This window comes from Ascaphus truei, chromosome 5, assembly GCF_040206685.1.
Source record: "Ascaphus truei isolate aAscTru1 chromosome 5, aAscTru1.hap1, whole genome shotgun sequence".
Taxonomy (NCBI): Eukaryota; Metazoa; Chordata; class Amphibia; order Anura; family Ascaphidae; genus Ascaphus; species Ascaphus truei.
The window spans coordinates 256,469,071-256,485,253 of record NC_134487.1 but is presented as its reverse complement, the minus strand read 5'-3'; the positions used below and the strand labels follow the sequence as shown (position 1 = coordinate 256,485,253).

At 42.6% G+C, this 16,183-nt stretch overlaps 2 protein-coding genes across 2 annotated transcripts in view; one reads left to right on the top strand and one right to left on the bottom strand.

Annotated features, from left to right (window-relative positions):
- The window catches only part of LOC142494733 (nudC domain-containing protein 2-like), a 32,065-nt gene extending 22,386 nt beyond the window's left edge, over positions 1 to 9,679 (bottom strand). The window contains exons 1-3 of the mRNA XM_075599169.1: positions 9,562 to 9,679; positions 7,758 to 7,856; positions 3,454 to 3,614 (exon numbers count right to left, since the gene is read on the bottom strand). Coding sequence (XP_075455284.1) covers positions 3,454 to 3,614; positions 7,758 to 7,856; positions 9,562 to 9,679 — 378 coding nt within the window. The remainder of the gene's footprint in view (positions 1 to 3,453; positions 3,615 to 7,757; positions 7,857 to 9,561) is intronic.
- Positions 9,680 to 12,212: 2,533 nt separating this feature from the next.
- The window catches only part of HMMR (hyaluronan mediated motility receptor), a 41,272-nt gene continuing 37,301 nt past the window's right edge, over positions 12,213 to 16,183 (top strand). Inside the window, exons 1-2 of the mRNA XM_075601905.1 lie at positions 12,213 to 12,490; positions 15,654 to 15,752. Of these exons, the coding sequence (XP_075458020.1) occupies positions 12,445 to 12,490; positions 15,654 to 15,752 (145 nt within the window). The 5' untranslated portion in view covers positions 12,213 to 12,444. The remainder of the gene's footprint in view (positions 12,491 to 15,653; positions 15,753 to 16,183) is intronic.

The following is a 16,183-nucleotide window of genomic DNA, read 5'->3' as shown; positions in this document are numbered from 1 at the left end:
ACAATGATACGCCCTTTCCTCTGTTGCTCGACTGCTAAAACTCTGACACAGGCCCTCATTCTCCCCCGTCTTGGTTACTGTAACCTCCTGCTGTCCGGCCTTCCAGCCTCTCGCCTGTCTCCCCTACAATCTATCCTAAACGCTGCTGCCAGAATCACTCTACTCTTTCCTAAATCTGTCTCAGTGTCTCCCCTGCTGAAATCTCTCCTGGCTTCCAATCAAATCCCGCATCTCGCACTCTATTCTCCTACTCACTTTTAAAGCTTTACACTCTTCTGCCCCTCTTTACATCTTAGCCCTAATTTCTCGCTATGCACCATCTCGACTCTTGTGTTCTTCTCAAGGATGTCTTCTCTCTACCCCCTTTGTATCTAAAGCCCTCTCCTGCCTTAAACCTTTTTCACTGACTGCCCCACATCTCTGGTATGCCCTTCCCCTCAATACACGACTAGCACCCTCTCTTTCCACCTTTAAGACCCACCTTAAGACACACTTGCAAAAGAAGCATATGAGTAGCACCGTGGCTAATACTATACAATCAATACATGATACTTCAAGCTTGGCCCCCTGCAGACGCACTTACCAGAATACCCTCCCACTGTCTCTGTATGTTCTTCCTACCAATTAGACTGTAAGCTCCTCGGAGCAGGGACTCCTCTTCCTAAATGTTACTTTTATGTCTGAAGCACTTATTCCCATGACATGTTATTTATATAAATAAAGACATACTGTACAATACTTGGGATCTGGAATGTTTGAGATTACCCTGGGATCCTAATTGCTCAAGACTGCATGAGAGAGGATTTCATACAGTCAATTAAATTCTTAAAAGGAAAAGGAGTGTCTCCTTCTGTCATTTTCCTAACGCAATTCATGCTCAGCCTTTTAGGAAGAGAGACCATGTGACTGCGTAATGCTAAAGACCCCAACAGTGGGATAAATGAATGAATAACCAGATACTTGTAGGGGGGACCCCTAAACATAAACTTGATAGAAGACAGGTACTGGGTTGCAATCCCGGATGATAAGCTCACTAATAAGTGACGCTGTTGTTAACAATAACACCAGGAAGATTGAACATAATAACACCCTATAACGTACCAATTGTCTAAATAAAGTCCTGAACAGGAAAACATGTAGCAAGCGATTGACTCACTCTGAGTGCTGCACAGTCCATGCGATACAACGGTGAGGGGTCCCCAGGTGTGCTTCCGTCCAAGGGGTAGGCTAGTAGAGAAGGAGAAAAACTGGAAGAGCACTACTGTAGGTTTCAAAAAAGTAGAAAGGAGGGTGCGTATCCCATAAAAAGATTATTTATTGGTCATGGAAAAACAGGGCAATGGACAGCCCAACCAACGATTCACAGAGCGCTTTCTCAAGGTAAGGATACCTCGAGAAAGCGCTCTGTGAAGCGTGAAACGTTGGTTGGGCTGTCCATTGCCCTGTTTTTCCATGACCAATAAATAATCTTTTTATGGGATACCTACAGTAGTGCTCTTCCAGTTTTTCTCCTTCTCTTTTAGGAAGAGAGGGTTGTAACCTGACATCGTTGGTACAAAAAAAAAAGTGATGGGCCCCCGAGTCCAGCTGCGGCTGCTCAGATTTCCAGTCCCCTGAAGCAGGTGGGGCAGACATATTCTTAAGAGTAGTAATGCCAATAGAGCTGCTGGGAAGAGCAGACTAATAAGACAGTGGGATCCAGCAGTGCAACGCTGTCAACAATGGGGTGCAAGGAGTAGACGCTTCGAAGGCCATAGTGTTCCAGAGGCAGATACTGCTTGTTCAAGTTTCCTGAGAAATAAATTAAATTCTGGGCAAAAACAAATGCTGCAACAAAGTGCAGTGGCAAAGGATAACTTTTAAATACCTGGCTGTCCTGCCTCTGTGTTCCCCCAGCATCCATGTGGCCTGAAGTGACATCAGCAACTCGCCGCATGACCAACAGTGACATGAATGGGACACTGGCAGTGTAGGTTGTCCTTCCCTGGTGCACAGCTTAAAAGCATCCAGTTCAGGAGAAAGCAGGTAAACCTAGTCCACAATGCCAATTTCCCCAACATTTCAGTGGGAAGGATATACACATCCTTCTCCCATTTTAGGTAAGACAATAATAACTGACCAGGGAAAAGGCCACATCTCCTTTATACATGCACCAAGACGCTTGTCCTATCCCAGCTAGAAGATGGAGTTGTATCCCAGCTATTTCTGGCAGCCATAGCGGACACTGAAGAAATATTATATGACGTTCAGCAAACAACATTACGGTCACTGGGGCACTGAATGACTCATGGGCAGTGTGACGATAATAGGATTAATCAGCGCATAAATAAAGGCAGTATGCTCGGCTGGTTAATCCTAAATCGTGTTGCGCGTGAAGGGGTTAATTTTATATGCTGTTCCCATGTACCATTTTCCCTTCTATGCATTGTTGTCCCCTTTTTGCAGGCTAGTCTCAACCTGCAGTGCTGAATAACAGGAGCCGTTCCATTAAGACTGCTAACTCAGGAACGGAGTGATCCAGCACCCTGATTTTTGGTGTGGAGCCTCAGTGTAACCCCCCAAGCACAGACATATTAAAGATATAACTTTGTCATAAGTGAAACATATATTTTTGATAAAGTGCCTTTCTGTTGCAGTTTTAAATGTATAGGCAGGATGCTATTTTTTCTGCCTGCCTTTGTAATGCAAGTAATGAACAATTATTTTACATACATGAGCTGGGGGGTAATTTCTTCTCCACCTGCAGACCCCCACCCCAAAAACTCCAGACGTTGCGTCCCCAGAAACAAGAGGCTCCTTTTTACTCAGCAGTGCTACCAAGCTGCTCACTGAGCCTGCTCAGAGCTACCCGGGCTGGCCTTAGGATTTTCCCACATTACAAGGCAGGCTCTGATAGGAGGAAGATAATTCCTTGCCAATAGGATGAGGCTAATGAAAAATTCCAAGGACCCCTGTCCTTAAAAAGGCCTGTATCCCTCATTCCTGTGGTTGTTACCTGATTTCTTAAAGCGGATAAGATCTAAGTACAGCGGCTGCGATTCCAGAACATGCAACAAAAAACATCGCAACAAGGAAACTAGCCCTGCTTCAGGATTTCGTTAGCCCTGGGGATTCCAGAACGAACCCCAAAGAACCAGAACGAACTTTTTACATTTTCCACTGACTTATGGGACTGGCATCTTGTGTCCCTTTGCAAACGGACTGCAATTTAAAGGGACATTATTTCTGTGCTTTTCGTTCACTGGACAATTTATCCTGTTCCCTATCCCAGTAAGTGTAATTATTAAGTGTATTCTAAGGTTGTCGTGTGTTTTTCTTTTAAGGAAATAAATGTCAGTTTATTTTGCTTAACTTGTGTGCACAATCGAGATCCCCAGAATATAAATGTGTTGATAAGTTCCGTCCATCGTGACAGGCAGTTAAAAGAGCAAAAACAAATCCCACAGAACTTACATGCATTACCTCTCTCTGCAATCTCTCCAATGTAAGCTTCTTTTGCATCTGATCCTGGACCAATGGATCAGCAGAATATTCTCCTTCTAGTAAAGAGGCCCAGCAATTGGCAGCAATTCGATTTGACTTCATTAAAATGATCCTTATAAGTTTCCAATCCTCTTTCAGCAAGAAAAAGAAAGCAACATTACTAAAAGGTTTAGCATTTTGCTTCAGTTAATCACAATAAAACATTTTTTTTTTTTTTTTTTAAACAACGAACCGGAGTCTATAATAACCAAAGAATTTAATGGAGATTAACTAAGCTTCAATAAGGGTAGCGGAGTTTGAACGCGTGTTAACAGCCATTCAAGTCATTGCGGGATTGAGCTCAGATAACTTTTTGGAGCTTTGTGAATCCCAGCAAATGTTTCTATTATCTGATCTTCAAAAGCAGGGCTCTTCAACGGACGTCCGCCAAATCATGACCACAAAAGGGCCTTCATGTGGCTCTTGGACCGTCTGTCCCTGGTAATTTCATACCGGTTGCTCAAACATCCAAGTGCAGATGTTCACTCTGACACTCACTTGTAAGTTAATGTAAATGTACATGGTACAGATATTATAAATGCTTGTTAAAAAATGTAAATATATATTTTATTCATGTATCAAATTAAATTACAATTAGCTTGCAGCCCTTCTGCTCATAAATCATTTCTGATCTGGCCTTTACCGAAAAGAGATTAAGAGCCCATTCTAAAGAATTGCACAGCCCCCAGCTTGTGACATCCTGGAAATTGTGTGCGTCACCGTAGAGGTAGCTGGCCTCACAAAATAAAAGTGAAGCACGGCTAGCTACCCCTAAAACCATGTAAACTGGCTGTCTAAGTAAGGCTTATTTCAGCCACATGTATCTGGGGGAGACCAGGGAAGGAAAAATAGCCTGTGTGTAAACATAACCAATGTATGATATAAAATGCCCTATGTCTGTAAATATCAGTAGAAGCACTTTATTCCCTGTGAAAGCAATTCCCCCAGTTTAGAGAGCCAGCAATGTAATGTGAAGTGATCTCTGATCTGTGTGTAATCACTGTAATATGATCTGGGTGTCAGCCCTGTAAATGTAAATTGTGCTGTGTAGCATCATTTCTATAGAAGGGGACTTGGTAAATCACTTAGCTGAGCTGTTCCATAGAAATGATAGGATTGAGACAAAGGCTAGGAGCGGCAAGGTGTCATGAGTTGGGATGGGCTCTCAGCAAGGAGAGCCTGTGTTCTCTGCAGACTCTGTGGCTCCTACCCAGTGGGAGGTCTTGAGTTCCTTAGCATGCCCCTTCCTCCAACTAGTGCAGCCGGGCTAGCCCTTAGCTGAGGATTGGCTGCACCATCTCAATCCGTGCTCTGGTTGGTCGGTGGCTCTTTCTCCATAGTAAAGATAGCCACCAAAGGCTATGAAAGGAACGCTGCTGATCAGAGCAATAGAACATCTTTGAAGTTTGATGGAGAACATATCTGGAGTTTGACATCTACGGAGATAAGCTAGTGGGATTCTGAGAGAGATCCTACGTGCTTGATGGAGCTATATATGGCAGCAGATTCACAGTTGCTATTGAGCAAATAGCACTTTGGATACCTGGAGAAGAAGCGGACAGGGTTAGACTACTGAAGCAGGCGCCCTGCACCTAGTGAGGCTAGAGTCTTCCCCCAGGTCCCCAGTTGGTGAATGTATGTCATAACTGTATGTTTTGTGTATTTTCTGGTTCTGCCAGAATAAACTCTGTTTATTCAATTACTTTGTCTTGTGCTTGGTGATAGTGATCCCGGAAGGTTTTTGGTGTTAAAAGTACTGGTCTCCCATGACACTGTGTACCTGGATTTTTGCTATTATTTATCTTCAAAAAGTTGTTCTGTATTACCTTAACCCTGTGAAACCTTAAATTCAATATATTTAATTCCCTACAAATACTAACTTTTTAACTGCTTGCTTATGGCATACATTTTCAAAAGATACATCTTAGATTTATAAGAGGCTGGAAAGAAATCTTTTCTGGCGCTGAGGTGAGGTAGAGATGAGTGGATTTATGATTTATTCTGATGAACAATGACCTCAGGAAAAGGAGAAAGAAAAAGACAAGACATGCAGGGGACCTGCAATAGTGTATTACCCAAGGGATAACCGGATGTTTACAAAGAAGGAGCAATTTATTATTAAAATATCGTGGTTAAAAACCATGGATAACAATTAATAAACATTTAATGAACATACATTGATTATAATAAAATAATTAATGAACTGGTGCCTAGGCACTATCCACACTTGAATAGTTAGGAACAATGTCCAGCAGTCCTGTTCTTTGCTCCGCCTGATCTAAAATTGGAAACCTACTCACCACAGGTAAGTAGTATATAAGCAATGTATAAGCACTTGGTGCTGGTGGTCTTGGCCTCTGATGTCGCCGTCCGCCTTGTGATATGGTCGCATCTGCTGCCGGGGATCTGTTTCTGTGTTCCTGTGAGCGCTGCTTCCTGGAATACATATATCATTGAATTGAATTTTTTTCAATTTTTTTCATTGAATTGAAAATAAACAGTCTTGTGTGATCTCAAAGATTTTTCTGCAATTTGGAAGCATGGGTACAGTGACAATATCAATGGACTCTTATCTCATACTATCCTAATATATTAAATGGACTAGCAATGGAATATATTTATGAACTTAATAGTAATAATGTAATAGTGAATTAATGATTACAATATTTTAAAAATAAAAATAAACATAAACATGAACATTCAAATCGTATAAAGCAATGATATATAAATAAACAATTAAAAATTACAAATTAAAAATTACAAATAGAAAAGTTGAAAAATACCAACAGCATTTCGAAATAATGACTGCAATTGCCTATAATGAAAGATCTTGCAGAACCGGTTTTTAAGCGGATATGAATTAATTCAATTCAATTAGATAGGATACTTAAAATAAAGAATTACCTGCACTAATAACTATTTCAATACCACTATAAACAGCTTTTGAATTTATATGTCTTGTGGAGATCACAGAGATTCTTGTGTATCTTTTGTCTAGAAATCACGTTATTCAATACCATAAATACCATTATTTAAATATTATCATTTATGCTTCCATAAGAAAACTTGTAAAGGACAGATGAGTTGAATTACTCTATTAAGAAAGCGCCAATTACTAAGCGCTTCCAATCAGGACTGGGGTATTTAACAAGATCAGCTACTAGCAGCACTTATCCCTGACGAAGAGAGACGCCATTCGTACTTTCGAAACGCGTAGGAAGGTCTGGTGGTACCGCTGAGCCACCGTAGCCGAGGACCAATACAGGTGACGTCATCACGCCGAGGGGATCGGGTGTATTCCAGGAAGCAGCGCTCACAGGAACACAGAAACAGATCCCCGGCAGCAGATGCGACCATATCACAAGGCGGACGGCGACATCAGAGGCCAAGACCACCAGCACCAAGTGCTTATACATTGCTTTTATACTACTTACCTGTGGTGAGTAGGTTTCCAATTTTAGATCAGGCGGAGCAAAGAACAGGACTGCTGGACATTGTTCCTAACTATTCAAGTGTGGATAGTGCCTAGGCACCAGTTCATTAATTATTTTATTATAATCAATGTATGTTCATTAAATGTTTATTAATTGTTATCCATGGTTTTTAACCACGATATTTTAATAATAAATTGCTCCTTCTTTGTAAACATCCGGTTATCCCTTGGGTAATACACTATTGCAGGTCCCCTGCATGGCTTGTCTTTTTCTTTCTCCTTTTCCTGAGGTCATTGTTCATCAGAAGAAATCATAAATCCACTCATCTCTACCTCACCTCAGCGCCAGAAAAGATTTCTTTCCAGTCTTCAATCCATCTCTGGGTAGAAGATACCAGAAATATCTTTTAAAGGCAGCTCCAGGACTACCTATTGGACTCTTTATCAAAGGTTTTTAATATCCATTATTGTCATTGCACCAGCGCTGAGTACACACCTATTATTTTACTTACTTAGATTTATAAGAACTAAATGGGAAAAAAATTGCGCAGTGCTAAAGACCAAAAATACAGAACACAATAATATTGTATATTAATGAAACCTGTTGTAACGAACGCTGGAGATATGCAAATAAATTTGGGACAGATACTGGTTGTGGCATTCCAATTCAGTAACCAACCACGTGTGTTAAAGTGAAGGTATGATACATAAATCAGTCCAGAAACCGCAGCATATAAATTCACCCTAAATAGTACCTTAAGTCCACAGATACAACAGGATACATGTAGCAAGCAAAACTCACTAGTATGCTGCAGCGTCCACGCATAGGTCCCAGGCGTTCTAGGTGTGCCTCTGTGATGAAGATTCATAGAAGAACAATGGTGAAAGTAACAGAGCACTTCTGAAAAAGCATCCAAAGTTTAGAAAAATTTAGAAAAATATCCTGTTAATAGCTATCTAAACAACGAGCGCACCCCTGGCTGTTACATTTTGGCACCCGGTTTCCAGCTGACGGTGCCCGGCCATGTCAGAGGTATGCTCGTGTACACAGGACGAATGAATCCCGTGATTCCTCCATGGTTCATGTTAACAGGCACTACTTGTGCACTGTAGTAGCATTTATCAATCTTGCTCTCTACACTGTATGGATGCACACATGACTATACGATTCATGTTTACAGGCACGACTAGTGTACTGTTGTAGCAGTTACTGACTACACCTTATGCAAACACACATGACTATACGATTCATGTTAACAGGCACGACTTGTGCACTGTTCAGCAGCTATTGACTCTGCATTCCATACTGCCTCCATACAGGCAGGGCAATTTACGGTCCCGATGCATGTGAACTGGCACTGTATGTGCAATCATGGAGTCATTATTGATACATCTATGACCTATTGATCACTGGGCCGTACAGATACTCACCTTGATACTTACCTGTGTGGATATCTGCACATGTCCCTGCTGTAGATTACCATCACACCATTTACTGTGGTGGCAATAACTAGGACCTAGAAGCCTGGACCCTATATTACCACCTACACACGGTACCCCATTATTGGGGATCAAACTTGTTAACAGACACTACTAGTGTACTGTTTAGATAACTACTAATACGCACCGCTTATTTGCTATTAGGCTTATAGATTCACTGTGACTATCTACCTCAGCACGTATTTGGCCATATCCCTATCATAGGACATCAGTGTTACCCTCTACCACATACTATGGTGGGGCATATACTGATATAGGCAGTTGTCTACATCAGCAGTGGTTAATATAGGAGTTTAGATAGCGCATGGACTGTTACCCTGGTCCATTCGTCCAATTTTAATTCGCTGTATACTGGCTCATAATAGTATCTCACTTGACCCACACCGTTTTCCCTATATTTTATCGTTCTGAGTTACGACTCAAATAAAGAATTACGTTTTTACAGTTCACTCACTCCTCCCCATCACCACATGGTTTTTGGTACACCTGTTTATATACACTAGTGTGTGAGTGCTCTCCTTGGGGCCCTTGCTCTTTTGTTGTTACCCTAATAATAATAATAATAATAATAATAGCATGTTCTTGTATAGCGCTGCTAGTTTTACGTAGCGCTTTACAGACATCTTGCAGGCACAGGTCCCTGCCCCGTGGAGCTTACAATCTATGTTTTTGTTGCCTGAGACACAGGGAGATAAAGTGACTTGCCCAAGGCCTCAAGGAGCCGACACTGGGAATTGAACCAGGTTCAACCCAAGGTATACAGCACACAAATAGTTCTTCCGTGAATCCTTCCCGGTCTGTTATGGCGATGCGTGGCCCCAGAATGTTCTCACAGCACTCCAGCAAATATGTGGATGATATAGACAAAAACAGGGCACTAATAGTCCATTATCTTTGACTGCTAGGTCAAGAGCTAAAAACAGTACTGTGATGATAATGGACTGAATCTTCAGTTAGGTAACATATTCCATAAGAATATTATTTATTGGGAAAATAAAACAATAAAATACTGCAATAAAATGCTGCAAAGTGAGCTGTGATGTTTTTAACGCTCCAATGAATCCTAATAGGACCAACTCTCCGGCAATGTAAAATTGAAATCCTACTTACAATTAGCCCCTCAAACTTGCGCATTGCAAGTAGGTTCCTTTGTGACTGGAATCTCCCGGCTGTTACTTCCGTGTAGAGCGGTGTCCTCCTTGCGTCTCTGATTGACGGCTGCATGCCTGAGGATCAGACTTTCCCTGCACGGCTGCACCTCATGACATCACCGCTCTCCCAGCTATGGTGTCCCAGAGAGTTCAAAAATCACCCTATGCGTTTCAAGACCTCGCTCTCCGTCAGGGGTATTGCAGATGCGATTTTGCTGTCCTTTTATTTTTGGTCCGCCGGTCAATCCACCTTGTTTCCTCCTAATGAGGTCCCTCCCCCTAATAGGAGCATTATATGACTAAGACACACTAGCAATATTGTATTTGGCTCAGACTTGTACTCATTGTTGACCTTCTGTCTCATGATGAATATGTGATATTTTTCAGGATCCTTCATGCTCACTTTTGAGCACGAATACAGAGCTATGCTCTATTTTTTCTAGATGCAACCTTTGTCTGGGGAGGTACCTCAGACGAACTAAAACAGTTCAAAATATACCTCGATTCAAATGATAGGCATTTACATTTCAGTTTTAAACATAGCACTGAAAGCATCGTTTGTGGACCTGGAACTATATATTGAGAACACAATTCAAATAAAAACATACTATAAGAAAGTTCAGGCAAATAACTACCATTTTGCAAGTAGTCATTACTACCCAAACTGGGTGAAAAATATACCGAGGCCAATTCATCAGGCTGAAACGGAATTTCAGTAGGAGGGATGTACAGAGACAGTAGGAGGGCTGTATGTATATAATAACTTTATTTCATATAGCGCTTTTCTCCCAATGGGAATCAAAGCGCTTCACATAGGAATTTTACAGACAGTCCATCTTTATTTATACAACACTCACAGTGTACTCAGCACTTTACAAAAGAGACAATACAGGAAATAATACAATACGATTTATGGGACAAGTAGCACTTCCGCCAGTCTCACATGGACTCACAGCTGTGCAGGCTACGACCCCAATGTGCGCGCGCGACGGAGCTTCTCCCGACGCTCTCCTCCTCCAGCCGAGCGATCTGATGGAGTTCAGATCACTCGTGACTGGGGGGCGTGGCCTTGCGTCACGCGGCTTTCGCCCTGATTGGCTGAACCACCGCCGTGATGTGGCCAATGCACATCGCGGCTTGTGCGCGCCGACTGGGGCCTGCCCCATAGAGGGCTTTGCCTTGTGTGTGGTGCGCGCCACAGCAGCCACTGTGGACCTGGTCTAAAAGGCTGCACTTGAACTGAAAAGATTAAATTAAAGCCTGGTTCCAGTAACCGAATGTGACTGCTGAATGGGAAATGTTACACCCCCCCCCCCCCCCCTCCCCAGTGCTGCCCCAGGCACCGTAAAGCTGCAGTTGTCTTTTTTTTTTTTTTTTTTTTTACTTCAATAGTTTTATGTGTGCAATCTCTAATTACCTAAAGAACTGTTTAGCTGCAGGTCAATTCGTTCTCCATGTATTGATAGGTCGAAATTTGGTGACATAATTAGTGAAGGGATCTGTTTATATTCTGCTTGTCTGTCAGTGGAAGATCATGAATATTCATGAGCAATCCTGCACTGACATGTGCTAGAGGGAGGGCAGGGCTGACAAAGGGGTGTGCCAGGGCTTGTGACAGGACATGAAGGGGCAGTGCCTTAGCAAATGGCTGTTAAAATAGAATACAAGAAAATTGGTCTTTAAAAGTTGTTTTTTTAAAAACAGAAAATGCTAAAAGTATTTTTTCTTACTACAGAACTGATTTATTAAAAAAAACACACATGCAGGATATTGACTGAACTGCAGCTTTAAGGATGTCTCTCCCCTGCACCGCCAGAGCGATGTCCCTGCTCCCCAGTTTGCACTGGATCTCTCTGGCCTGTGTGCCTGGGGGCACCTGAACCTCAATGAAAACATCTTCCATAGTCTGGGACCAGCAACCCCAGGGAGTGTGACAGGGCACCACTCCGCTCCTCTCATCAAAATGCACCGACATGACCACCGGACGCCTCGCACTGAGTGGAGGAGGCACTGCGCATGCACGGGCACAGGACGCCTCACACTGAGTGGAGGAAGGCACTGCACATGCGCGGGCACAGGGCACTCACATATAGGACGTCCCATATCAAATGAAAACAAATAATTACACGCTGGCGGCCATATTTGATGCTGGCATAAAATCGCAATACGTTTCGGCAAATATAAGAAAATTGGTTCAAACAAGCACGAATGATGAATAGACGCTCCAAACGCAAGCTTCAACATATAGATATATGTATTGTTTTAAGCATAATAGATTTGCTGCTCAATATAATGATGGATTTACGTTTGTTTCCGAGATTAGCAGTTTTCCCCCCATGTATATCAACCTGATTTTAACAGTCCCGGTGCCAGAATCAAATATGGCCGCTAGGATGCCAGACGTGTTGTAAGACTCGTGAGAAACCGACTCCCTTCTATAATTGGTTGGTTTGACTGTCCATCAGCTTCGCTTTAACCAATGAAATTCTTTGATGACTGTTAAGAGCTGGACTTCTTTTAAGACCTTATTTTACAGTCTGCCAGATCCAAATCATGACGTTGCAATGACGATGTTCTCTTCCCCAACCCCCAAAATGCGGGTTAACGAGCAGCCATTGGCTGTTACCTTTACTTCCTCTCCGATTGGTCCGCCGTTCTACGTTCCTGGTTGGCTGCCTCGCCCGTGGCCTACCGGGAGCTGCAACGCTATTGGTTGAGGTGTCTGTGAGCCGTTTTAAAGAGGTGAACAGTGAGAGGTTTTGAATTTTGTTTGTAGGGAGATCGGTTAATTCCTATTAACATCAGATCGCTCTGATCAGCGGACCGGCTCCTGCCAGCATGTCCTTCCCGAAGGCCCCACTGAAGCGGTTTAACGAACATGTTGGTATGTATTCCGTACAACCCTGCTAGACAGACTCTTATTTTATAGCTAAAACAAACTGTGCTTTCTCACATGGTCATTTGCCTATGGACCAGGGCTCTTCAACCACTATCAAACTCGAAAAACATGTAGCAGCTGAAAGGCCACAAGCTTATTGTAATATAATTTTAAATATTTGAGAATTATAATATTTCAGCGTTTTGCAACATATGTAACATCTCTAATATATAATCTATCACCTTCATTTACTAGTAGAAAATTGAACATAGATGCAAATTTCATAATAGTTGCTTGGGCAGCTGAGTTGAGGGCCACAATCACGGTTTCCACCACTCTGGGATTTACCCGGAGCCTATGGGTTTTGGCAACGTATCTCCGGGCTTCGCGCTTACCTTGTAAACCTCCGAGCTGCGGTGTCTCCCGGTGTCCTACCGGCATCTTCCCCTGCAACTCCTCTTCAGTATGGCCGTGCTGCGTCAAACGGCGCCGTATTGCCATGTCAACAGGAACGCTAGGTGACGTCACAGCGTCATGTGACGCCAGTTGCCATGACCTCGTGGCTCCGCGTTTCCATAAGGCGTCCTGTTGTCGTGGTAACTTGATGCTGCGTGACGTCGTCGCGTTATTGGCGCCCCGTTCCCATAGCAATGCTGGGCCATTTGACGCTGCACGGCCATATTGACTAGTTGCAGGAGGAGACGCTGCTGTCGAAGGGGAGCACTACATTTAAAAACGTCTCCGGGTTAGCTTTCAGTAGAAGGTGGCAACCCTGGCCACAATTTAAGGGCCCTGCTATAGACTTTGCCGTTTGTGATGGTGATGCTGTTGGATTAACCTTTAGTGTTATACCAGTTGAAGTGCTGTGTGTGACCTCAAGGTATTGAAATACCTTTAAAAGCCCAGGATACCTTTAAAAGCCCAGGGTACCGCTTTATATTTAAAGAACCAGCAAGTTGAGTTCTATTGGGCCGCGTTTATAGTGCACGCGATGTGACAGATGACGTAGCCGCTAACGATAGTTGTAATTAGCTTGCGGGCGACCAGGTCTTTGATTGGTTCAGTGGCGACAGCCACTGAAAAATCAAATTTGACCGGCTTCAGAAAATCGTGTTGCGCTTTTTTAGTAAAAATGTTGAAGCCTTTCTAAAATTGCACCCAGAGTATTATTCAAGCACGGTACTGGGCCTTCATTGAGGTGTGGCGGAAAGTCTGTGCCAAACAGTAGCATTTTTAGGGAAAGGTACTAATTATCAGGGAGACTCCTTTTAAAGTATGAGAAATCCGGCAGACTGAGTGAGGATGCTGATTTCACATCAGTGAGGCTGATTGGGAAGTTTTCTCCTGTTCTGTTTTTTAAGATTTCTAAACAATGAGAACAGAGGTTGGGGCTCCCGAGGAACAAGCAAAACGTCCATGATGTTGGGTCCAACAGGGTGTCCCTTAATGACATTGACGCAATGTCATGGCGCACCCAAAGGTTTAAAGCCTACATCCCCATTTTCTTTAATGCCTGGTTCTGGTGTCGTCAACCGCCAGGGACCTTTCTGGTTCTTGTGAATGTTTCAGACACATAATATGAATATAATTGCATGGTCAACAACAGGGAGCTGCAATGTCTTATCCTGACGTCGCGGCTCTGTTGGTCGCCAGAATGCGTTTTCTTGTCTGGTGGAAGAAGTGTGAGAATCTCGGAAACTGGTGGTCCCCAGAGATAGGACTGTGGTACTGGCTCTGAGGCACCTTCCAGTTTAGGTAATACAAAACAAAGGGCTGCCCGGCTGATGTATTAATCACTACATGTGCTTTTTCCATGTTACATTAGAACAAGTACAGTATGTAAAATAGGTATGTTCATACTCCTTCCATGGAGGCTTCCAATGACTAGATACACGCACACAAAATGCTCCTGCAGTAGCTTTTGGGATGCCCACTCTATCGCATTGACTCAAATATGCTGGCAGTTCACTCGTCTATACTTGGTTAGAAATGCATCCTTGGTCAGCGGGATACCGCCTTCCGACACTATTCTAAGGTGCTCAACCTTTTTGCGATGGGGAGAAATTTACCCGAAGATGCCAACGAGTTGTGCAACTTGGGCAGGGAAGGACTTCTAGGTGCTAGGATTTTGGCCTTATTAGCAGTGGTGGGGTCTCCTGCATCAGAAGTGCCAAGAACTCATCCCTATTGGGTAGCTGTGGCAAAGATACCAGGGGTGAATTTATTGCACAGCTCTTCAGTTTGCAGCCCGTGGGGACCAAATTGGGATCTTAAATAGATTTGAAGTGACAGTCTTCTGCTAATTTCATTGCAGTTGCTAAGGCAGCTGTGTTATTTTTCACATGGATGCTCCCACTGCAACGAATGTAAATGTATATTGGACAGATGTTACATTTAAAAATAAATGCTTACAATATGCAAGTATCTAAATTAACACTACAATACTTTTGTGACCCTACTACTTGGACACTTTTTTTTCTAATCTGGCCTCTTTGATAATCTAGCAATTATAATGTCATAATGGAGTAATTTCATCAGAGGTGCAATGACATGTTTTTACCTCTTGAAGATGCTTTCTCTTGCAGTTCTGCTAATGATTAATACGTTGTGGTGGTGCTATGGATGTATACCTTTTTACCCCTTCAACATATTCTGCAGTGGTTCAATTTAGCATAGCTTCCACCTGCTTCTTCGCCAACTACCACAGAGGTACCATAGTCTTCTAACTTTTACCACTTACGGCATATCAGAGATGGAGATGTGCGAACTGTTCAAAATACATTTGCATCATATTCAGTGTGGTTGTATTTCTCTTCCCTCATTCAATTCCCTGTTAGAGAAACGTATAAGCCTCGACGGGCAGATGTCGCCAAATTGGCGATGTTTTGCTGAAAATGTATTGGACCAATTTAGTGTTTCCGCATTAAGCAAACATAATTTTTACAGCATTTTACAAATTGGCATATTGAATAAAATTGCAATGCACTTTGCCTGAGACATGGTGTGAGATATATACCAATTTGACATGGATTGCACAACTCTAATCAGAGATACACATGTAATTTCTTCCTTCCCCATAGAAGGCCATGCTCCCTTTTACCCAGAAGAATATTGGGGGCAAATACTTTCAAACAGGCTTGTGCTGATGGCCATACATCTCTATTTGTAGGTTGTACTCCAGCCCCTGGATCATATGATGTGAAGAATTCAGACAACCTTAAAGGACCGGTCTCCTTTGAGAAATCTCAGAGATTTAGGTCAAAAAAAGGTATGTTTCTGTATATGCCGTAAAATGCATGTAACCAGAAGAAAAATAATCTGTTCTATTCATTTCATTATTGCCACCAAAATTCCTGACGTGATGGAGGAAGTTTTGGCCTCAATAAGGTATTTCATGGTTATACTGCCCAAAAGTGTACCTATATTGTAACTGGGGTAGAGAATCCCTATTCTCATGTTTTTGTGGGGTACACTTCATACATATTTAAATGCATTGATAAACCTATCTGAGCCCAAATTAAAACACCTGTGTAATAGTTATATTGTTTATGGGCGTGCAACAAATATTGAATGAAAGCGTCTTACATTAGGGGATTTCTGATGGTGGGATAAGTCGGACAACTAGAAATTGTTAACATGTAACTGTGAGGGTAAATTGGGTGTTAAGCATCTGAAAGCTGGCATTTTTTAAAAGGGCAA